Source organism: Miniopterus schreibersii (assembly GCF_964146895.1).
Source record: "Miniopterus schreibersii genome assembly, chromosome: 3".
Lineage (NCBI taxonomy): Eukaryota > Metazoa > Chordata > Mammalia > Chiroptera > Miniopteridae > Miniopterus > Miniopterus schreibersii.
The window spans coordinates 81,243,287-81,268,511 of record NC_138103.1 but is presented as its reverse complement, the minus strand read 5'-3'; the positions used below and the strand labels follow the sequence as shown (position 1 = coordinate 81,268,511).

The 25,225-nt window shown below is 39.7% G+C and overlaps 1 protein-coding gene across 5 annotated transcripts in view; it reads right to left on the bottom strand.

Annotated features, from left to right (window-relative positions):
* Nucleotides 1-212: 212 nt before the first annotated feature.
* MTRR (5-methyltetrahydrofolate-homocysteine methyltransferase reductase) overlaps nucleotides 213-25,225 on the bottom strand; it is a 41,926-nt gene continuing 16,913 nt past the window's right edge. For 2 of the 5 annotated variants that reach the window (XM_081133610.1, XM_081133608.1), the window contains exons 2-15: nucleotides 24,032-24,196; nucleotides 22,216-22,369; nucleotides 21,213-21,330; nucleotides 20,158-20,536; nucleotides 16,665-16,787; nucleotides 15,006-15,159; nucleotides 14,080-14,168; nucleotides 11,078-11,258; nucleotides 8,402-8,444; nucleotides 7,533-7,719; nucleotides 4,311-4,429; nucleotides 3,146-3,238; nucleotides 2,867-3,046; nucleotides 213-1,922 (exon numbers count right to left, since the gene is read on the bottom strand). In XM_081133610.1, the coding sequence (XP_080989736.1) occupies nucleotides 1,778-1,922; nucleotides 2,867-3,046; nucleotides 3,146-3,238; nucleotides 4,311-4,429; nucleotides 7,533-7,719; nucleotides 8,402-8,444; nucleotides 11,078-11,258; nucleotides 14,080-14,168; nucleotides 15,006-15,159; nucleotides 16,665-16,787; nucleotides 20,158-20,536; nucleotides 21,213-21,330; nucleotides 22,216-22,369; nucleotides 24,032-24,160 (2,094 nt within the window). In that variant the 5' untranslated portion in view covers nucleotides 24,161-24,196 and the 3' untranslated portion in view covers nucleotides 213-1,777. Of the gene's footprint in view, nucleotides 1,923-2,866; nucleotides 3,047-3,145; nucleotides 3,239-4,310; nucleotides 4,430-7,532; nucleotides 7,720-8,401; nucleotides 8,445-11,077; nucleotides 11,259-14,079; nucleotides 14,169-15,005; nucleotides 15,160-16,664; nucleotides 16,788-20,157; nucleotides 20,537-21,212; nucleotides 21,331-22,215; nucleotides 22,370-24,031; nucleotides 24,197-24,538; nucleotides 24,562-24,590; nucleotides 24,648-24,905; nucleotides 25,199-25,225 lie in introns of those variants that run through there. The other 3 variants (XM_081133609.1, XM_081133611.1, XM_081133612.1) reach the window with 3 other exon arrangements.

Here is a 25,225-nt window from a genome sequence, read left to right as displayed (position 1 = left end):
ACATACTGTGGAGGAATAAAAGATGTCTTTTGAGAATGAGCACTGCATCCGTCCTTGGCAATATTCTCCACATAGGTCTGTTTGGTTATATGTGTCTGAAAATTGGAATTTAAAAGGGTGACTGCTCCGAAATGAACATGTAATTCATAGTCATAGAAGTACTATTATAAATTTTCTCTTCAATTTAACGTGACTTTATATATATATATTTTAAATATATCTTTATTGATTTCAGAGAGAGGAAGGGAGAGGGAGAGAGAGATATAGAAACATCAATGATGAGAGAGTCATCGATCGGCTGCAGCCTGCAACCAGGGCATGTGCCCTGACCAGGAATCGAACCCTGATCACCTGGATCCTAGGTCGATGCTTAACCACTGAGCCACGCCCGGCCGGGCTAATGTGACTTTAAAGATACTGGGCAGTCTGCTTTGCAACAAAATGTGTGGTGATGACACTGGCTGTATCTTATAGACCCCCAAACGGGTCCTGGCTCAGGCGGCCCACAGGAGGACTCGGGAGGGCACATGTGCGCTCTGAGCGAGGGCCTTCTCCCTAGGCTTTCCTGGCTGGTGCACTGCTTCACCAGGGATGCTGTGACCCATGTGGCCAAGCTGCAAGTTAAAGGAAATGACACCTTCCTGACCAAATTCCTCTTCAAGTTTTGACTAATATCTAAAGGCAGACAGCAAATACTCCAGCAACCTGCACTCACCTCAGTCATTCTGAGGCACTATACCAAGCTAAACAATGAAGAAAGAGCATTTTGTTTTTCAAATGACAGAAACAGTGAAGCAAAGGAACGACAGTCATATGCTGGGCATTCTGTATCCCAGTTTCTGCATTTTAACACAGTGGAGAAGATACATGTTAAGAAAATGGTAAAATTTAAACATGTTTTAAGTAGGCATTTTAAGCCTACGATACAATTTGAGTGATATCATATGGGTAAGTTAAATTATGTGGAAAACTAAAAAATATGCCAAAAGGAGCAGAAATAAAAAGATTTTGGGGAGGAGGTACAGAGAGAGGAAAAAGAAGTTGCAGCCTTACTACATACAGTATGTGCTTGCTCACATCTGTAAATTGAATGCAAATTTCCCTAAATTCTGGAATGGTGACGTTAAAAACTGCGATAAATAAATCACATGCCAGAGTAGAATTTCAAAATATATTTCACATTTCTAGGATCACAAAAAAAATTCCCTATTAGTAGCTTAAAATATTTTTTGTCAGAATTATACTTTTGGTAATTAAAATAAACATCTGATAAAGTAATAGAAACATAATCAGATATGCTTTCTATATATGTATAATTTTAACATGTATTCTTTATGGTGTATTTCATATAATGATAAATTCTTTTTACATTATTTTAAAAATCTGGCAACACAAGTTCCCAGATTTAACTATCTGCCTGGGGGACTCGTGCCCACATCCCATACTGGGAAGTCCCCCGCATGCACAGATACAGACTCCCTGTGACCTGGCCAAGGTCTCTGTGAAGTTCCTCAAAGTGTAGAAGTGGCCCCTGGAGGTGCTGGTGGAGGGGGGCTGCCCCTCAGCTAGGGGGCCTATGAGCCACAGGCAGGTTTGGGGAGGAGCAGGGGGGCAGTATACAGAAAACTATACTGTTAAGTGATCCACTCCCCACCCTACCTCCCCTAAGAAAAGTTAAAAAAAAAATTAATTTTAAAAATTGAAAGTCTCAAACTTCAGTGACACCGTCTTTCAGTACTTTCAGCCAAAATCCCTTCATTCTCTTCCTTATCTGACTTTACGCCCAGATATCCTGAAGATAGCGTTTTTCTTCTTTTAAAGTAGCCAGACTTTTCATTGCTTCCAGTTTATCAACTCCAACCTCTTTCATTATTATTTCTACAAGGGTATCATTTACATCCTTGGCCATATTCTTAGCATCTCTAGAAAAAAGAAAATAGTACCGATGTTTACGAAACAGGCATTTGCACCAATCGTCCTTAATTCATAGCCCTAATCCCCACTGGTGCCCCATCACAACACATCAGTCCTCCTTCCCTCTTCTGCAAAGTGTCCCAAAAGGTCTCCCAGCCCATCACCTGTCACTCCCCGACACCCAGGCCTTCACACAGTGACTATTCTAACATGCACAGCCAACCACACTGGTCACAGCCTGAAGTCCTTCAATGTCCATGTCCTGGGAGAGACTCAAACCTTAAGTGTCTAAGGACCTTCCCACCTGGCTCCTGCTCGCCTCTCATTCCCTCTGCCATTTTCAAGGCACACAGTGGGACTTGCATTCTGAGGGCAACAAGCTCTCTCTTACACATCTAAGGCTTCACATGTGTGCGCACACATGTATACATGAGTGCACACACACACACTAACAGACCCACTCTGAGACCTTACACGCGCCTGGCCCTTATCTAAGTGCTGTGACGTGCCTCAGCTCTGTTCATTTATAGGAAAGGTGAGGTGCCCTCCTGGGTACCCTGCAGTTCCCTGTACAGCACTTGCTATATTATAGACATCTGGTCTTGTGCTCTCCGCCCAGGGAGTGCCCTGTCTGGGGGCAGGGAGTGTATCTCATTTATCTTCGCAACTCTCACCATCTGAACAGTGCCAAAGCCCTCACTAGGCACTCACGTGTTTGTTAAATGAAAGAAATGTTGGACAGGACTCTAGCATGGCAGGAACTGAACCTGACCTGCCCCTTACAGTAAAATGTATGTTAAAGTCATTGCAGAACTTATTTCTCTCTTCCTATATATAAGAATTAGATCTCTCCTCCCTCCAAGTCTGGATTATTATTACCTGACTGGTCCCTTACTGGTTTAAGAAATATCATGCCGGCCCCACCTGGCACCTGAGCGTGAGGGCCACTTACCCGCACACATAAATATAACCGTTCTCTTGAAGGAGGAGCCTTGCCACCTGCTTGCTGTGAAGCTGGATGTTGTCCTGCACGTACTTCACTGGGGCCTCCTCCCCAACAGGGGCGTCTCTTGAAAAGGACACCTTCAGATGAGTTAGGATTCCGTGCTTATGGAAATGCCTGAGCTCTTCTCTGAAATACAACACGGGTTCGCAATTTAAATTTGAAAAAGTCTACAATGAGAACTGCACCCTCATGGTTGAGTACGAGAACAGGAGAGATGTAGAGTACCTGAATAAGTAATCCCTATCCTGATGTCTACAGCCAAAAAACAACCACGTCACCCCAAAGCGTCTGTCTGGATGTTGTTCTTGGAGTTTCTCTCTAAGTGAAAAAGAAAGTTGAGATTTTTAACGTAAGAAACATGTACAAACAATCTCTCTCTTTGGCCAGGAAATACCACCAACGAACCCAGAAAGGTCTGTAAAATCTATCTTTGCAGTCCCTGAAAGTTCATTCACTGAATTAACATTCTACTCTCCTTAGGGCGCCTCGGCCCCTGCAGCAGACACTACAGTGAATAAGCGTCTCTGAGCTGCAGACACCTATGAGCTCTACATGACATCTTTATAACAAGGAAAATGCAAACACCATTGTGAAACCCAGGCTGATTTTTACATTCAATATTAAGAGCAATCTTATGAATAAAATTAACTCTCATTAATACACTAGAACAGTGACAGGGCTTTGAAGGGTAGACTGATCTGCTGTGGGGTGTCAGAAATGACGGGCACAATGATGACACACACTGAGCATGTCTGCCATTTCTCTTCTGCTTCCTTAAGGGAAAAAACTAAAGCAAAATAAAACAACAGAAAGATTATGTCCAAAGGATATTACTCCATTGTCTGGGGAACAGGACATAAAAACTGTTCATTATTTCACAAATGGGAAGAGAAGCACAATTTTATTTATTTTATATCAAACAGGTATGTCTTCATAAAAAGTTACATCTATTAGTATATCATTCTACTGAAAATTACTAATGTTTGGGGCTTAACTTTGACAATTTTGGTAGAATTGGAGCTGTCACCACCAACTTTATCTACTGAAGGAATAAACAGAACAGCCTGCACAGCATTGCAGCGCGAAGCTCTGCTGGAAGTCTGTCCCCAGCTACGCATGCTCCAAACCTCGGGGCAGCCAGGGAGAAAGGGAAGGACTGCAGTGAAAAACGAAGTTCCAGTACAAAGCACATCCTAGAAGACCGGTATTTACTTCTCCCATGGTGACGAATTATGCTACGCTGTCACACATTTGATAACTTTTTAAATGAAAAATTTTACAAGGAAAGTCCAATGTCCTAAAAACCACTGAAGAAACAAAAAAGCACTCTGTTCTATTTCCACTCAGGACCACAAGGGATCCATGTGTTCACCAGCCAGACAGCATGTACCTGTGATGCAGGAAACCAATGAAGGGTGCTATGCCAGTTCCTGGACCCACCATGATGACAGGGACTAAGGGGTCATTCGGTAAGTGGAAAGAATTTGCTGTCCGAGGAGAGATGGATATCTGGAATATTAAACCAACAGTCAGAAGTATGAAAGAAAACCTAGACAAAGCCTATTAACAAGATGATCTTTGCTACAGAGATCACAAAGCACAAATTCCCCTCAAAGAAATGTGGTAAAATTAAACATCTTATTGAAACCAAGGACACATTTGTCACTACAGAGAAATAAGCCTGTCTTACAGATTTTTATTTTCCATCCAAATCATTGGTGTTTTAAAAACGACAGGTGGGATATTTCTGAGGTAGAACACTGCCTAGATATTACCACTCTTTTTCTAGTTCATGAGTAAGATCTTCTTCCTAGCATGCCACCCATTACATATATTTTCGAGAAATGCAGAAAAAAGTGAAGACATGATTAAGTTTGTGCACACAGGACAATGAGATTAACATCAAGATGGGGTGAAAAGTTTTAAGTGAACATTAGGCAATGGAATGGGAAATTAAGGGCTTGCTCCGAAGATGTTAGAGGATTGAGCTATGGTATTCTGGGTCCAATGTTGTTTGTGTTTGTACAAAACTAAAAGAATAGCCCGGCCAGGCGTGGCTCAGCAGTTGAGCATCGACCTGGGATCCAAGCAATGGGGGTTCTATTCCTGGTCAGGGCACATGCCCGTGTTGCGGGCTTGATCAATGACTCTCTCATCATTGATGTTTCTCTCTCTCTCTCTCCCTCTCCTTTCCTCTCTCTGAAATCAATAAAGGTATATTTAAAAAAAAAAAAAAAACTAAACTAAAAGAATAAGTAACAGAGATAGATAAAATCATTTCACTAAAATTTCAAAAGATTTTTCTTCTAAATAATGTGCCAGGGTATTTATAAGGAATCAGTTTGTAAATGTACTTCTTTCAAGTTTCATTTTGCCACATGCCCCAGTTATGCTGGGTGACACTAAGAGTTAAGAATGACAGGAATCAGAAATTTCTGATTTCTGCTCTACAGTCCATGCTTGTAACTGTATATTTTTCAACTTAATTCAAGGAAAATCATATGAAGTTCATTGACAGAACTTACTTTTTAAATGAAGAACTGGCAGAGCTGTGTCAAATCATTGTTCTCATTTTGGAATGAGACTGTAGTTAATATCACATTAGCCTATTCACTCAACTCATTCATTTAACAATTTTATTGAAGGCACTCAGTATGATAAGCACTAGGGATAGAGAAAGGAGCAAAACCAAATCCATCTTCATGGGATTTACATTCTAGTGGGTGGAAAAGACAATCAACACACACATATGCCTAGAATGATGGATGATTAAGTCTCACGAAGCAAAATAAGACAGGACATGATGGGTATTGCAGGGAACTGATAAGGAGAGCCTGCTCTCTATGTTCTGGGGACTTCAAGACCAAATAGTAGTAGACTCTTGCTGTAGTAAATGTCAGATGGCTTACAGCACCACACACTTACTTCTGGCTCTCCTTAAAGGGTGCAGGTAGGCTCTGCTCCCTGGATCTCCTTCACGTGGGACCCAAGCCCAAGGAGCAAACCTGGCCTGGATGATCCTGTCCTTATGTCAGAGGGAAAGGGAGGCAAGCCACACCACACCATCAGGTCCAGGGCTCCTGATCTGATGTGGCATATACCCTGTCTGCTCAGGTTTCACTGGCAGAGGCTAATCATCAATGGGAGGAAACATCTATTACACTGGGGGGTTGGGGGAAAGGAGGAAGGCAGAGGGTGGAAATACCTGTGAATAACTGTATTACCTACCAGTCTGGAGGAGGGCCTGTGGTGGGTCATGCCCTCAACATTCTCTACCCTTCCTAATTAAAATATGACTGTATCCTTTCTATCTGCACCTCTGACATCTGCATACTGGGTAGTCAATAAAAATCTGTTGAAATGGGAAAGAGGGAAAAAAGGACAGGAGAAAAAAAAAGAATATGAGAAAGGAGCCCCTTCTTAGTGTTTGTAATACATTATGGATATACTTTTATTTTTTAACTTTCTGGAAATCACCTGCTATTTTTATATGATCATGAAGTGATATAATACCTTTACATCAGTACTGCATTTCTTTTCAAAAGAGGAATTTTTTCAGGTTCTCAATGTTTTGTTATGATATAATAAATCTAGGAGTATGGAGGGGGAGGAGAGAAATGACCGACGGACGGACACACGGACACACACACACAAACACAGTAAAGCACCTCTGTTTCAGGCAGCAGACTGAGAAAATACCAAGTTAAAGGGCAATTTCAAGCAGTGGTCTCCTGTAATCCCTCTCAAGTATATACTAGAGGTCTTAATTCCCTCTAAAGGCTGTGACCTTTTCAACTCCAATAACTTATAGCAGCCAAACCAGTCATAAGATAACGCTATAATGACACATTCGTTTCTTCAATACCATGGAGAAAAAAAGACTTCACAATAAAGCCTGAAGGTGGTTTTGTTTTTTCCCCCTAAATTTCAGTCATCATTATGGGCAGGGAGAACTACTTTAAATTGCTGCTTGTGCACGTGGTCTCAAAGGAGATTTTGCTGAGTGCTGTATCAAAATATAAAATATGTCAGGACATCCAGATATAAATGTGTCCAGTTTGTTTAAAAAAATAACATTTTCCTCTACTTGTTTTAAAAGTGATCCTCCTACAACGTCTTCTAACAGCACTAATTCAGGATCTATACACCACGGCTCTGACACAAAGGAAAAGACAGGGGCAAGTGAAAATCATACCACCCAAACTGAAGGACAGAAAAATCAGCCTCTGGTTGTCAACTGACTGCCATTCTAAAAGGGCTTATTTGGGATGTAGGATACGGCCTAAACATAAAACCAGGTTGTTTTCAATATTTGGCTAACTCTTCCTGTGCCGATCCACCAAGAATATTCATAGACAAAGTCTTCTCTTCCATGAATATGACAAAGAGAAAAGACTGCATTATATAAAACTCATTTATGAATGCACAGACACTTAACGGAGTGAAAGTAATGCCTTCCTGATTTTCCAACAGTGATTTAAAAATTCAAGCATGGCACACATATTCCTTAGAATAATCTGATGGTAATGGACAATGCAGGGAGACTACATCTTTTTTCTAATCAAGCAAAGAACATAATTTCAATGATGCCAAAACTGCACAGTCCTAGTACCTCTGGAGCCGGCGCTTTCCTGCCGTCTGCAGGGGATGCACGTGTGTTTGGCTGAAGAACTGGCTCAACCAGCGTGGCTAGCCAGCCTGTGCACACACCTCTCCGCAGAACTGCCGATGTGGTGTTGGACAGAAACTCCACGACGTTAAAAACGAAGTGAAGCTTCCCCGGGTGAGAAAGACTTGAGCTGCAAAGACACACACATTTCTAAATTGTTAGGACTAATACATTCAGGCCAAACTAAGCCTTTTTCATTGCTGTGAGAATACAGGGTGGGGCAAGAGTAGGTTCAGTTGTTAGTACAAGAAACAGTTTATTCCTCCATTATTAATGATTAATCATTGTATTATTTTCAATATGAACAACTGTAAACCTACTTTTGCTCCACCCTGTGTTTTATTATGGGCTCTAATATACTTTCTAACTCCACAGAGAGAGGAGCTCTGTTGCTACTTAAAAGCACCGTCCCTGCCCAGCCCTCATCTGTTACCACTCAGGGAAGTCTCCAATGACCTGTCTGCCTTCAAGACTAGATAACATGTATACACTTCTCCCTCTCTTCCCCATCCTCTCCCACTGCCCACTGAAGGCTGCCAGGCACCAATAACGGCAGCAGGAGGAGGACCTGGTGACTCGCTGCCCAGAGTGGGAACACGGCCCTGGAGCAGGGAAGCCACTGAAGATCCCCTACTCTGTGGCCTCCTGGAGGACAAGAGTCCTGACACTGGTCTGCTTCACTCATTACGCCGGCTACTGTCCCACAAATCAGGTAAGTTTTCACTGAATGAATGTGTAGCTACTAAGGATTTGGAGGTTAGACTTTCATAACATTTTGGGAGGAAGATGCTACATATGTTAAATATCAGTACCTTGCACATGAATATGGTCTGGGCTGGAGCTTAGGAAGATGTTCTAGAAAAAAGTAAAAATAAGCAATTATTAATTCATAGCTACTGAAAATAAATGATATATAAGAGGTAAAAAAAAATCAAGGTCTCATTTGATTCCTAATTTGGATTATTCAAAATAATTTATGTTTTGGTTGTAAATCATATTTTGAAGCACATGTAAATTCACCGTGCCTAAAATACTACTGAATTCTTTTTCCTAATTCTTAAAGTAAACCAGACATATTGCATTTCCTTAATTTGAAATCAGTATTTCTACCTAAAGGCTGGTTTCTGAAACTAAAGGATGCTATCTAATAGGCTCCATGAGTGGGCTCCGGAGTCAAGGAACCCATTAAATATTCCGTGTGTGTGTGTGTGTGTGTGTGTGCGCGCGCGCGCGCGCATGCGCGCAGTTTTCTGGGGAGAGTGTTCAAAGAGTTTTCAGATTTGAAATAAGATCATAACCCCCAAAAGATTAATGACCACTATTTTAAGAATTATGTGAACTACTGAGGCTTGAAATATTTTTCTTCTAATTTTCAATGTCATATTTATAACAGTCAAAATTTCCAATGTCATAATTGTAATAGTCATTTAGCAAAAATTTGGAAAGACCTTTCTAAAATGGCTTAGTTTTAATATAAAAGAAAGGTTTCATACACAGCTCAACTTAATGCTAAGCTTTAGATATATTAAGTTTCCTTTTTTTTTTGGGTCAATCCTCACCTGAGGATATTTTTTCCATTGATTTTTTAGAGAGTAGAAGGGAAGAGGAAGAGACAAAGAGAGAGAGATCAATGTGAGAGGGATACATCGATCGGTTGCCTCCCACACACGCCCTGACTGGGGCCAGGGATAGAGCCTGCAACCGAGGTATTCGCCCTTGACCAGAACTGAAACCAGGACCCTTCAGTCTGCAGGTTGATGTGCTAACCACTTAGCCATACCAGCTGGGCAAGTTTTCTTAAAGAAATGGAAAAATAATATAAATTTTTATAAGTCTCAAAGTCTTGATTAAATTTTTAATTTAACTATGTAATGAATGATACATCAAAGTTTCAAAAGGTAGTAGAAAACCCATGAAAAGAAATATACTCTTCTATGACTGAACTTCCCAAGACCACGTAGAGCTTCCCTGCACGTTTTCTGAATGTTATCCCAAGCCCTCTACTAGTCCAAAAGACTCTAATAAAAAGGGCAGGAGTGTTTGTGTGAACACAGGAAAGCAGGGAGGAGCAGCCTCCCTTGGTAACACTTCTCTACCCTTTTGAGGAGGAGGAGAGAGAACAAAATACTAAGAAATAAAAAGAAAATAAAGCCTGATTTGTGAAGCAGGGGTCCTTAACTGCACTGGGCATCAAAGGGACCTTGCTGGCCTAATAGTAAAAAGTATAATACATTTTCCTGTCCCCAAAGACAAGTGCAAATTTTAGGGATTTTACTACTTATCACTATAGGTAAACAGAGAGATGACAAGATTATAAACACAGAAAATAAAAATTTAAAAATCATTAAATTTCTCACTTAACTCTACTGAAAGCCTCTCCCCTCCCCTGGACCAGTTCCTCAGGGAGAATCTTAAACCTCTCCTTTTGGAGTTTGAGGACCCCCCAAGAGACAGAATGAACAGAAAACAGGATGAACTTATATTTGAATATTTTGTGACATGTCTCCCCCAAGCTTAAAGCCTAGAAGCTCCTAAGTAAGGCCCTTGGTACTGGTAGGGCATGACAAAGACCCCCTTTGCTCTTGAAGACCCTAAACCTGGACTTGCACATAAAGTTGGTTTCCTTCTGCTTCCTGCACACAAAACGCACACTTTATCAACCTCCATCAATTAAATCTGATGTTAATTATCTTTGAAAACAGGCATTTTTTTCTCAGAAAGCTCACTTTTAGATAAAATTTGGAAAAATGCTTTCTGAAAACAGTAACATTAAAAGACACTGCGTGCTGAGCAAAAAGAAAGAATTTTACAGAATGGAATACATGCAGCTGTAAAAAAGGAGGATTTCTTGCCCTTTGAGACAGCATGGCTAGACCTGGAAAGTATTATGCTAAGTGAAATAAGCCAGTCAGCGAGAGACAAGTATCACATGATCTCATTTATATGTGGAATCTAATAAACAAAATAAACTGATGAGTAAAATAGACTCAGAGACACTGAAAAATACAATAGACTGATATCTATCAGAAGGAGTGGGAGTGTGGGAAGAGATTAACTAAAAAACCTATATGCATATTTGCATATCTCAAGGACACAGACAATAATGGAATAAAGGCCTGGGGAGGGGGTGGGAGTGGGTTGTACTAGGTCAATGGGGAAAAAGAGGGACATCTGAAATATTTTCAACAATAAAAAAAAAAGAAATTAAGACTGGATACATTAAGAGAGAAAATGATAGTGAAAATGGCAGAAGAAAAAATGAGGAAATAAAATAGCTTGGAAGAGGGATTCTTTCTGACTTCTAGAAGGCAGTTTCAATGTCAGGTACCCAGAAGATGAACTGTAAGATGTTTTCCTGCTGCTCACAGCTCATTCAGATGTGTTCCCGAATGCCTGCATGGAATTCAAAGGGCAATATGCCAGCAGCCACTGTTCTTTAGCACAGAGAGCTGCCCTGCAGCTCAGGGACCATGACTGTGACCACTCACCGAGCAGGAGGCTGAGCGGGGGCTGGCAGGATGGGAACGCAAGCAGGAGGTCTAACAAGCTGGCACAGGAATCTCTGACAAAATGGTTATAATCGGCCGCTCCCTGTCTGCTGCACAGCTCCTGCAGCCTGCGCTTTTCCGCACCATCACTGGTATAGTCCACAAGGGCTCGCAAAAACGCCTGTGGCCAAAGCAAAGGAAGCAGATTTAAATTATCATGTGCTCTGTGGTTATGGCTTTTAGACTGTTTGTTAGTATCTACCTAAGGATGTGCCTGATTATCCAAGAAAAAGTGAGAGAGCCACTAAAAGTGTGGTCAGGAAAAGAGAATTAACTTTGCTATTTGCTTTAACATCAGCCTATTAGGAAAACCCACTTTTATGGTCTACTTTTGTTTGCCTTTCCTTTATCCTAAACTGACCTCTTAAGTCACAAGTATGATCTCAAATTACATGTCAGGTGTATCTGAGTAAAAATGATAAAAAAGTCTCATAGTTCAACATTTTGTCTCAGTACGCAGCACCGTTCTTGTCTTAGCTGATGACAACAACCTAGACTTCTACATTTATTTGGCAATTGTTAAGTGCTTTATACGTGATAGGCACTGGGTGCATGAGGCACTGGGGACAAAATGACACCTAGCTTGCCTGTAAGGGTTCACCAGCTAGTGAGAGCAACAGACATCAAGTACTCAGTGTGCAAGAGGCTAGCTCCTCCCCAGAAATATTACATGCAGGGGGTTAGGGGCTTCCCAGAATGCAAGGATGAGCTAAAGGTTGGCCACAGGCAACCAGGGGAGTGAAGAATGGTACCCGGATGGCATGCCCTCCTGAAGGCATGGGGGCCATGTGCAGTTCAATACGGGTGCAGGGGAATGTGGACAAGGGACTGAAGGCTGAAGACGGAGGGTCGGAACATAGATACCCTGCAGTATGTGGCCACCTGGTCATTCAGATTCATTGTAGGAAGAGGAGAATGTGAACAAATAAAGCGAAACAAAGTCCTGAATCGCAGGTCTCAATGACTGGCTCAAGTCCAAACTCTGAGACAAAGGACCAAACATGCTAACAATTTGGGGATCTGATGCAATCCCAAGGTTAACTGTTCTATTACAAATACAGCTCTTATGACTCAAGGTTATTTAGGATGATGCATTTCAGCAAGTTATTTGTATCACATGCTTTCTGAAATGCTAACAGGTGCTGTTACTTTTATTCCATGGCTCAGACATCATGTGTCCTAGACTCCCTCAATAGGGCAGACCAGGTTGCTGCTCTTGGGGGGTTAGGGTTCCCACTGGCTTAGCTATGAACCTGCCTAAATGATCCAGAGACTAACACATCACATGGCTTTCTCACAGTGCCCGCCACAGTGCTAAATACACAGCGGGCACTGGAGAAAGGCTATAGAATGAACAAACACCCAAGTCTCTACATGAGTTTATGGAATGGTGATAATGTTCTCCAGTAATGCTTTGCATCAGTTTCTCAAGACAATAAATTTCCTAAATTACAGTAAAATAGTGGCAATTGTAAATTCTTCAAATTATCTTTCACTTTAGAATTACAGAAGCTTTATCGTACTAAAACAGGATATACTCTGCTGTTGGTAGAGAGAAAGCTGGCAAATATTACTAAAACTTAAAATGCAAGTATTTTTAAAGTAGCAATACTACTCCAAGAGATTTGTTTAAAACAACGCTTCAGACAGGTATGCGAAGATGCATATAGTGCAAGAATGTTCACATCTGTTTTCTTTAATAGTGAAAAACTGGAAAGAACCAACTGTCCATGATTAAATCAACAGTTATGGTGCACTCCTTGCACCTGTTATTTTATCTCCAATGTCTTTCCATGTGGGGTATACAAACTACTGACTTCTTCTTAAGTAAAAAAAAATAAAAAATAAAAATTGCATGTTATGGAATGTTACTTTTTTTTTAACAGAACAAAATTCAAGCATTAACTATGAGGGTTTCATTATAAAGGACTTTTGCTTCTTAAGTTTGCTATGTTTGTGTCTGGAATTTTTATAATGAGCACATTATTTCTGTAGTAAGAAAAATATATATTTTTTATGAAATTTTAAAAATGGTAGAATTGAACCAAAATTTTGAATTCACTTAATTTAATCAAGAAACTTTCATCAAAGTAAATTCTAAATTTGCTCATATTATATCTAGGACTGAGCCACTCTCTAGAGTAGCTTGCTTCCCAAAGGTGACAAATAAACACATTAATAAAACAGAATAAAAACTGCACCGTGGAGGGTGGCCTAATAATAGCACTGTTTATGTTCATTGGCCATATGAGTTTGGCAAAGCACGGGTTGGAAAGTTTTACTCCTTAACATCCATTTGAGGGATATGGTTGGAAGAAATTTGTTACAACTTTTTTTCTTTTTTTTTTTTTTAATACAGCTCTGGGCAGAACACTGACATCTAGTGGATACTTCTATCTCCAAATTCATCTAAACATCAATACATCAATATAGCCTACCAAAACCTTTCAATACTTCCGGAAGAATTCTGACTTAACAATAAATAATTCTATAGTTTTACATAAAAGGGAGCTTAACAACATTAAACAAGTGACAAGTGGAAGTAGGAGAGGGAAGCCTACACTCTCCTAAGTTTTTTGTCATCCATGATTAGAGAGACAAATGGTCAGAGTGCAGTTGGATAACACAAGGTCATCTAGGGTCACTTTCACCTCTAATGTGCTACATCAAGTTAATGGCCAGTAAAAGCAAGACCAACAAAAAGCCCTATTTAAGAAATCTCATTTCAATAGAAAACAAAATTTTAACATAAGCACAACATAAACATATTTGTCTATGAAAATTATAAAGATACCACACACCCTTTGGAACTGATTCTGAAAGCATGCTGTGAAAATCATAATTTCTAAGCCTTCAAAGGACAGATACCAGATCTATTTAATAAATCCAACACAGAGCTAAGCATATTTATAAAAAGTTACCCAAAGAAGAAAGAAAAGCACCTTTTTGGGAACTGCACGTATTTCGAGGCACCAGGTAAGAATGAACTGGAGAGAACATCCCTCAGGTATATGCTGGGGCACAGCTGCTCCTTTTCAGGTACACAGGAAGGAGTTCATGACACAGAAAATAAAGAGAGAAATGTTTGCATTCCTAAAAATACAAGTAACAGTAATACTTTACATTATAGTGTTATCAAATTGCAGTATGATTTGTGACAATGTTTATTCAGTCAAAAAAGTTTCCCCCAAATAAATACAGCAGAAAAACCCACCTTATAAAAAATAAAATAATTAACTCAATAGCTGTAACAACCAAATCTAGGGATGCCAAACAAAAGAAAGGAAAATTATCCAAAACCAAGGAACAAAAGCCAAATATGGCAGTGGTACATTAATATCATGTCTGAATCTCAAAAAGAATGTTAGAACTGACTTAGCTCAGGTTCAAGACACTAAGAAATAACTAAAATAATGACTTTCTTTAATTACAAAAAAAGCAATTATTTATATTAAATAACATGCTATGATAAATAGGAAAACTTTTTAAAAAGGTTCATAGAATAAAGAACTTTTTCTTGTATGACACTTTAATACGTGAACTTAAAAACAAAACAATGCTAATTGCAAAAAGCAAACTAACAAATCAGCCCAACTAACCAACCTGCTTCTCCAAGAAGCAGGGGGCTATAACTGTATAGCCCCTTTTAATGTCAGTAAGCGTCCAATAAGTATAAAGACCATCCTCATCTCACTCTGTAACTGACATGAAGGTGAAGAATCCAGCAATACCAGCCAGTACCTGTGTTCCTCACTGACACTTGGCCGACCCTCTGGTGCTGAACGGGAGTCTGGAGGAGGCACAGTCGCACCTGTTACCTCTGATTTGCTGGCCCAAGGACACTTTAAGAAAGAGATCAGGGCCATACCTTTCTTCTTGGTGTCAGCTTTAATTTTCAACATGACACGGTGCTCCCTTTGGTCTGTGAGCTGCAGTCTTTGGAGTAGGCTTTGCACCTCAGAGTCACTGTTGGGACAGACCACATTGAAGGCATCGCCAGGCTGATAGGAAAAATCTGTTTTCTAAAGAACCAACACGAAAGAAAAAAATCCCGTATGAAAGATTCAGTTGTGGGCAACAAAATCATAGTTTTTATTATAATGACTATTTTAATACATAAATTAGAAACAAAATGATTCTAATTTCAAAAAGTTAACAAGCCCAACAAACTGAATGAACACACTTTATTAGGAGTTACTTTAAAAATGAAATCCCTTAGTTATCCAATATTTTGCTTTATATCATTGAGTATTTACAGAATGGAAATGAAGTAAGTAGTGTTAGTAATCCATGTGAAAAATCCTCTTATAAAAACATCCACACATATACACACAGGCACACACACATTATGACCAAAAGAAACTACTCAAGGCTGTCGGTATTGGTTTTCAATTTCCTTTGTTACTCCTTTTCTTTGGGGAGAAATAGGGTGAGAGAGGACACTATTTTTCCTTTAGGAGTGGACAATGTTATACCATCTGGCTTGGTACTGGCTGTGAACAAACAGTGGCTGGAGGAGCCACTTCCCACCGTGTGTCTACTTACAGTGATGAAGGGCACAGACCAGAGTCCTGCAGAGAGCCTGACCACACACACTCACATTCCTAGCCTGTGAGGAGGACAGACTGCACCCACCAACTCAACTGGCCAATCCTTTACCTTTCTGTGACAAAAGTGTAGAACAGCAGAAGGATAAATAAAATGTTTTGATGTATATAGAATATTTAACAATGTGAAATATTGGAAATGCTCAAAACAAGTATGGAACTACTCAATAGCATGCAAGCAAAAACTTGACGCCTGTCGTATTTCTTTTTCTTTTTCTCTATTAGGAAACTCAATTAAATCTACGTAGACAGCCTCGATGAACCCTGGTTTTTCTGAAATCGCTACCCACTGCACTCTCAGGAGCTTCATCAAAATAAATGTTTGAGCTATGTGACTCTGAAGTAGTACTCAAGCACTGAGGTTTCAGGACTACCCATCAGTTTCTTAACCTGAGGTCAATGGGATTATGGGAGAGAGGACTGAGATAAAGTACATAGTGCCTCCTGAAACTGTAGAAAATGTTTGTATATAATCATTTCTCTAGAAAGGGGGCCAATGACTTTTTCCCCAGATTTTCAAAGGAATGAGAATCAGTGTTCTGAAAAATGAGCTGTTCTATGGCTGTCTAGTCTGAGCTCTATGTCCAGCTAGCTGGCTGACTTCAGGTGAACAGCTTCCTTCCAGGGCCCTTCTCACCTGGAAAATGCACCTGTGCTTCCATGGTTCTTTGGTGGCTCAGTGTGGAAGTCAGCAACACTATTCTCAAGCTGAATCCCCGCCAGAGGCACTGCTCATTTTAGGCCTCCCGAGTAAGAAAACAGGTGTGTGGTGGGGAGAAAAATGATGGGTTAATGACAAAAGGCCAGATGTCCTGTCAGAGACTCTCACTCTTCCTGAGCGTACGGACCAGACCACCAAGCAAGTCTCTCTGCACTTCTGGACAACATAACTGTGCTGAGGTATAAATTCTGCAACTTACCGAAATGTCCAATTCTACCAGAAGAGTGGTTTTTAAGGCATCATTTGTAGTCAGCTGAACTGCCTTTGAAACTGGAACTTGAAAAACTGGATCCACTGAAGTCAGAGATACTTGGTTTTCCTCCTTGAGAAACAAATGGGATAAAATATTACTAAATGCAATTTTCAATAATACTTACCATTGCTTCACTGTGTGACTAGGTAAGACCTATAGGATCTTATAAAATATCCGGGCAATATAAGTATTCTTTTCTGAGGTAAGTGACTACACACAGATGCTTCTCCATCTCTCAGAAGAGAAGCTCATCTATACTTTAAACTCCTTGTCTGTTACACCTTAGAATTTGAGATACTGGTACCATATACTAACATTCTCATGTAAATATCCAACAGTCTTCCTAATAAGCTATGCAAAATGAAATAGCATGCATGCATATTTTAGGAAGGTGGTCCTAAAGGAAATGACAGATGTTTAAGACTGGAAGATGTCTGTACAGATGGTCACAAGAACCCTGTTGTGAGCAGTAACGTTCAACAGAGCTTTCTTGATGATGGGAATGTTCCATATAGGAGCCAGTATAGGAGCCACTAGTCCCCTGTGCCTACGGAGCACTGGAAATATGCCTAGTGTGATTAAGAAACTGGATTCTTAATTTTATTTAATTTTCATGAATTTTCACCACATGTGCTAGTGGTACCTGTCCTGGGAAACTAAAGACATTCAATTCTGTACTATCCCCATACCTTTCCAACTTGATGTTCCTAAGTTCTTTTAAAAAACAAATAATACAGTTAAAATGTACAAAGAACCTGAATTGACACTTCTCCAGAGAGGAAATACAGATGACCAAAAGACATACGATAAGATGCTCAACATCACTAGTCATCACAAACATGCAAATAAGAATCACAATATCACCTTACACCTGTCAGAAAGGCTATCATCAATAAATCAAAAAACAACGTGTTGGTGAGGATGTGAAGAAAAGGGAACCCTCACGCACTGTGGGAATGCAGACTAGTGCAGCCACTGTGGAAAACAGTATGGAGTTTCCTCAAATAATTAAAAATGGAACTGCATTATGACCTAGCAGTTCCACTTCTGTGAATATATCTGAAGAAATCAGAAACAACTAGAAAGAATATATGCATCCCTATATTCAATGCAGCAATTTCTACAATAGCCAAGATTTGGAAGCATCCTAATTGCCCATCAGTAGATGATGAGTGGATAAAAAAAGCTGTGGTACATTTATACAGTGGAATACTACTCAGCTATTAAAAAGGAAACCTTCTTTTTTGCGACAGTATGGACAGACCTGGCCAGAGAAAGACAAGTACCATGTGATTTCATTTATATGTGGCATCTATTGCACAAAATAAACTAGCAAACAAAGTAGAGACAGACTCATGGATACAGAGACGACTGACAGCTATCAGAAGGGAAGGGGGGGCAGATTGGGGGGCTGGATGAAAAAAGGTGAAGGGAATAAGGAAAAAAAAACACCTCATAGACATAGAGACAATAGTATGGTGATTACCACAGGGAAAGGGGAGCGGGGTAGAAGTGGGTAAAGGGGGGATAAATGGTGATAGGAGACTTGACTTGGTATGGTGAACACACAGTACAATATACAGATGATGTATTATAGAACCGTGCACCTGAAACTATATAGTTTTATTAACCAATGTCACACAATAAATTCAATTAAAAAAGTAGAAACTTACATTTAACAAAATGTAGTTAATTCATTTTGGATAAGTGGCTGCATGGGAAGCTGGAAGAGCGTCAGAGCTGAGAGCCTGAATTGTAGGTAATATGTGGGGCATAGGGATGTCCTTCCCCTGCCCCACACAAGTTCCCCAAGGCAATAGTCCCAAAAGGATGTCCTAATAAGAGAAACTTTTCCAATCTCTTTCCCTCTTAGTGTGTCCTTTGAGCAGATTTATACAAGTTTTCCTTAAATAGCTGAGATTTTAAAAACCTTTTAACCATGTTACTGACAAGCAACTGAAGTCTATTTAGTGACACCTACCATAGAAGAAACTCTCTCAGCAGACCCTCCTCCTACTGAAGTGACTTGTCAGATTAATCAGGGCTCGCTGTGCCACTGTCACATCTCCATCCTCATAGCGTGAGATGGGGCCTGTATACCATGTCTGTGCACTCTGCACCCACCAGCCAAGGCATGTACTTACTAGTCACTTGTTCCCTGAAATTTCCTCCAGCATGCCTAAGTGCAATGCTAACTTCTCTCCATGACTGCCAACACGTGGTACCCTGAAATTTCCTAAAGCATGCTTAGCTTAGGGAAAATTTCCAGTGCAGCCAATCTGTCAATGCAGAGCCAAGCCTTCTCTCTTTAGTTCCCAGACCTGGCTAAATTGTACTTTATTGTAATTACCTTACTTAATTAAACAGTTCACAAAATAATGCAATATAAGTCCAAAACCCATAACCCATAGTTATTTATGTAAAAACATACTTGTTATCTGACTGCTTTAGAAACACACTATAAATGTATGGTGCTAAAAAAAAAAAAAAACACTATCACATCAGATGTTTGCAAATAGTTCTAATGTATTAGAAAGCTGTACTTAAACTGTTTCTCAAATGTCCCAGTCTTTCTTCACTAAAAAGAAAACAAAAAAGTACAAATCATGATTGCTGCTCTGAGGATGCAGTTTATGTATGAAAGCCCTTGTGGAACTCCAATCAGTCACTCCTAGGAAAGAGGACTTGGCTCTGCATTAATAGATTGTACTGAAAATTGACCATAAGCATGAGGTAGGAAATTTCAGGGTACATATATACTGGTAGTTGTGGGGAGAAGTTAGCTATTATTCAGCTTGAGCTCAAAAATTTACAGACCACTTTAAAACCATTGTTTTGATAGGGAAAATACTCTAGGAAAAGAAAAAGACTTATTATAGACAAAAACAGGTCTATAAGGTATTATCAAGAAAAAGAATAATCCCCAAAATGGAGCATCCAGGATACCAAAATCCATACTGGAAGAGATTTTACTCTAAAGGATTCCTTTAAGTTTAGCTGCTAAGATAATATCCTGACTGCCCACAATAACTTGCCTTTCACTGACTCATATCTAAAATAAGAAACCAAGAAGTTAATTCTCCAGAATACTGGAGCAGCTGAGCTCTTGACCATTTACTCTTCAAAGACAGAACTAATGTAATACTACAGCTGTTTCTGTAGTGCATGGGACAGGCCTCTGTGGCAACTACTCAACTCTGCCACTGTAGTGCAGAAACAGCCACAGAGGACTTGTGAGTGGATGGGTGTGGCTGTGTTCCTGTGAATGGATGGGCAGCCCTGTGTTTCAATGCAACTTTATTTATGAAAGAGAGGTGGCGACCCACATTTGGCGAGCAGGCCATAAATTGTTGACCTATGTTGTAATGTAATTAAAACAACAAACAAAAAAACACATCCATGGTTAAGATGATAGATAGCATGAAGCGAGACTGCTTACCTGGCCAAGAGACTCATGCAAATGCACCTGTAGATATTCTGGTGGTAGAGCAGGAATATTGAGTGAGGCCTGGGAAAGTGGGGGTATTGAATGGGTAAGTGAGGACTCAAACTCTGCTATTAAAGCACTTGATTGACTTCTGTTCACTGCATTTTGTTCCAAAACCTCAGAATCCTTTCTCCCTGAGTCATCTAATCTAAGAAGTTCAACTTGTGATTCGATGTGCATTAATTCCGGTTTCACAGAGTCCATCTTCTGGGGGACGGTTGATGCTGTTGTGAGAGTCCCACTCATCTCTTCTTTTCCTCTCCTTGACATAAAATGCTTAGTGAGGGCAGCCCAGAGCCCGTCAATCCACGGCTCAACCACAAGTTCTAAACTGGATAGTTTTAAGGAAAAAGGGAAAAAGAACAAATGCCTGAGTTCTCTCTTTAAATACATAAGAATAGGTAATGGCAGTGTCTGTGCATTCCGCAGAATGCCAGGCAACTGTCAAAAACACTAGGAAGACTATTCAGAATACCAGAATTACTGACAGATCACTAAGTTAAAAAGCAGAATATTGCTCTGAGTGCATTAGCACTGAGATGTAAAAAACACGAGCATGTAAAATGTTAAAGAACAGAAATAAGGATATTTCAGTAGTAGGTAATAGGAATACTACTCCTCTCTATAATTAAAATAGAGTTGGTAGTCTTTATTTTAAAAAGTTTTAATTTTAAACAAACATGCTAAATTCTGACGAGGCTAAAAGAACTTACCCAACCCAAGTCTACTCTAATATCACAAATGATAATTACATCAATGGAGTGCGATTATCTTTCTTTGCCTAGCCAATTTATTGATCTTTTTCTCCCTACATATTAAAATATCACCAAGAAGTCATGCTGATTTTTACAAATACCTACACATTTTAGATAAAGGTAACTGGCACACCTTTTGTAATTTCTTCCATTAGCAGATACTGACAAAGATGATGAACTTAAAAAACTCGCTACCATTCATCATGTACAAACAGGGTTCCTGGAAATGACAGGGAAGTGCATTGCTCTTACCCGACACAGTCATCCGCATGTCCAGTGTCATAGAAACGCCGGGCACCAAGCTCCTGAAGCCGTTTATCAATCACCTTCCCCCCATTACAGAAGTATGTATATTCTGAATCACCCAGACCTAAAGAGCCCAAGTAGGTTTTCAGTGCATAACAAGCTTTAAATTTAAAGAAGATATATACAAATAAAATATTTAAAACAATGATATTTGTGCTCTTTTCAACAGAACAAGACTAATGTATAGCTTCACATCTTATTTTTTCTTTGAGTAATACTAAGTATGAGATAATTTTCTCCCACTTTTTAATGTAAAAATACCAGACATGTTGAAACAACAAATATTTTTTGGCCTCTGTTAACAGAAAAATTTTTTCACATTCTTGTTTCCATGAATCTGTGTAAAATATGGAAATCTTCAAACAAGGATTTGGTTTAAAAACATCATTTCTGTATCTGCAGACTTTTCTGATCTAGTGCAGAGGTCTGCAAACTATAGCCTGTGGGCCAAAGACACCATCATTCTTTGTAAATCAAGTTTTATTGGCACCCCGCCAAATCCATCTGTTCACATACTGTAATGGCAGCTTTCAAGCTCCCACAGCAGAGTTGAGTAGCTGTTATAGAGACCAGATGGCTTGCATGCAAAGCCCAAAATACTTACACATCTGGGCCTTTGGAAGGTTTGCTGATCCCTAACCTCAAGCACAGAAGGTACAACTACAACGAAAACAATCACTTTCTATGTGTCTGTGTTGAATAAATTAAGAATTGCTTCTATGTTTCCTGGTAAGAAAATGGGCTAACATTTTCATACTTGGTTGAAAATTTAAAATTAAAAGTTTAAATCTCTCAGTTTTTAAATCATTTCCATGCACTTTCCCATCAAGAACAGGGTCCATTTATGAGCCTAAGATAGACTATAATGGTAGGCTAGGAAGATACATTCAGATACTAGAATGAAAGCCAGTAATAACAGTACAGTCAGAGCAGAAAATATAGTACATACCTAATAATCCATACCGTAGGTGAGCTAAGAAATCAACCGGCAGCGTCTTGTCCTGTATTTCCTTCACGAATTTGCGGGCTGTGTCAGGCGGGTCTCCTGTGCCCGTGGTAGAAACCACCACCACAAGAGGAGCTGTTTCAGTTTTTAGATCATACTACAAAACAGGAACGTCCTGTCAGAGATCTACTGCCACATGCAGTTTTGACTTACAATCAGCTTAGTTTCCTGTCTTGAACCCATCACAAGTATGGCACATGGCATAAAGGCAGAGAGGCATGCAGAGCATTTTCGACTTGGAAAGAGAAACTGTTACTCCTCAGGCATCAGGGAACCTGGCTATCACTCCCTCAGGGCTCCAGAGCTGAGGACATCAGCAGTGATAAACTGAGATCAGTGTTTCCAAGTCTTAAAATTGAGCTTTTTCATTCTAATTGTCACCTAAATTTAAATATTTCAAATAGAGCACTACAGTGTTTTTATGATTCCATGAGCTCTACTGCTAACAAGTATCATCTAGTTTGGCTCAAAGGAATTCACCTTACTTTTCATGCTGGTATAATAGATAAGACTTTGAGCTAACATTTTATCAGGAGATTCAACATTTATAAGGCACTTCATGAGTTGTGTATTAAACTCTATCCAGTTTGTTAAAGTAACTCCACTTTGAAAAGGACTTCCATGACCCAGAAAGTAGAGAGCTACCTGTTTAAACTCGGATCAAGAACTGGAGAAACCATTCAGCTAGGGAGAGCAAATGATGACATGGTATTAAAAAACATTAACTTCTCACCTAACTTTCAAATAGATGCTGACCTGGGTGGTGAGTTGACCCAAGGGGCCAAATCAGAGTTAATTATATAATGACCTTGTTTTTCTAACAGATTCAGATTGTATTCCACCATGTGGCACCCGCAATGTACATTTACTTTCAAGTTACTATAGAACCTGACAACTGATGGTGTCCTCCAGGATGCTCCCTGTTGGGTGAGTTGACTACATCAGAAATCACCTTGGTTCTGCTACATAAAAGAACTAGTTGGTTCTCCTTTTATGAGTCGAGTTTATAATTCACCTGTGCTGCTGACAGTCTAGACTTTTGAACTAGAGGTGTGGGGAAAGCCAGAGGAGGTTGTAAACTTGAGAGTGTACCAGCAGGGTAGTTTTTGAAGTACTGAACTAAATTTGACTGCTTAGTGGCTGGGAAATCAGCTTGTGCTTGCATGAAAAGACCCTGCTAGTTGCTATGACCTGGATCATATAAAACAGTAAAATCTGGAGGTCTCAAAAGAACTAACTGTAAGAAGAACATAGATCTGTTAAGATCTCATGTATCCTAAAGTAGAGACTTCTGCAGAGATGGAATGCACAAGTAGTCCCTGATCTAATGAAACTGAATCTTCTCCAGACCCTAAGGCTTCCACTTTATATTCTATTTTGCAAAAGAATTAAATGCCCCTTCATTTGGAGGAACTCTTGACACCAATGAGGTAGAAAGCACACCTATGCATGTGAACATATACATCTCATTTGTTCTCACAGCCCCCCATGAGATAAACAAGGCAGACTACTACTTCCATGTTGGTTAAGTAGCTGTTTCCGTTTTTGAGACAGTTTAGTCTAATTCAAATGGATACTTAAATGTATAAAGAAAAGCTGGCAGGAATCTTAAAACTCTTGACAAAATAAACTTCTGAGTATTTTTTTAAAAAAGGATTACAATGGCTTTTAAAGTCCTATATTGTTGTTTAACATCACTCTCAACCAAAATATCTTCAAAGCATAAAACAATAAAAACCAGAGGAATAACAGCTCTTACTTTATCCGATTCACTAATACAGTGAAGATCTGCAGAAAATCCATGTGCAACTGCCTTTTCACATATTTCTTCTGCTATGGCCTTTGCTTGTCCTCGCTGTGTAGCATAGAGTAACAAAAACCTTCTCATTGCCTCCAGGCATATGCTAGAGTTAGAACAGTTACACTGAAAAATAAAAAAGGGGAAAAGGGATTTTCTTTCTAATGAAGGAGTAACAATCTGCAGGTAGTGGTTCTCCCTCATGATCTTCAAAAAAAAAAAAAGACTCCAACAATATCCACACAAAATATGAAATACACTTCTCTGAATTTATTAGCATTAATTATCAAGGAGTCATAAAAAAGAGAATTTATCAAACCAAGGAGAACAGAGAAACAAGGCTCTAATTCCATGTCTCAGAAATCATTCTGGGGTCCAGACTACTTGGGCTTCAATCCAGGGCCAGTCATTCACAACTGCAGAAGTGCAGGCAAGCCTCCCCAGGGATCTGTGCCTCAGCCCTCTCACCCTTAAAGCCGGGAGAGTCACTGAAATGCCCAAAGACTGAGAAACCAAGCACCTGAACAGTGGCTGAGACAGAGCAGTGTTCAATAAATCTCAGATTCCTTTCTGCTTCCTGTTTTTAAAAATGGTAAAAGTAAAAATTCCATTAAAATTGTAGGAGTCTTGGTTCCTACTTGATTCTAATGCTAAATAAACTAGTAATGAACTTAATCAAATACTGTTTTCTTATTTAACTCAATGTCAAGTATATGTAAGTGCATGTGTATATGTACTTAAATATGTATTGATGGAAGGCAAACAGTTCTAATCCACTAGCACACAAGCTCTTCCTGAAGAGACAGCAGTAATAAAATAAAGATTACTCACAGACCTCTCCTCATACTCATTCCGTGTCCACAACTGGGGGGCTGTCAATTTGTAGGGAAAAATTTAAACTTAAACCCAAATCAAAATATTTTTGGTGAATGAACCACCAAGTTTCATGCTCCTCTAGCCAGTTACATCTTAGGACAAATTAAGCAACAAATAAAAAAAAATAAAAGACCTGTGTTAGGGAACATGTTGACAAGCATGGAATATGCTCAGAGAACAGGACGTGCCTGGCACGCAGAGGGCGCCCCGTGAATTAGTGGAATAAAGGAGCGCGGGAACGAGCATACACGACGGCGCCGCACATTCAGGGCTCACCGC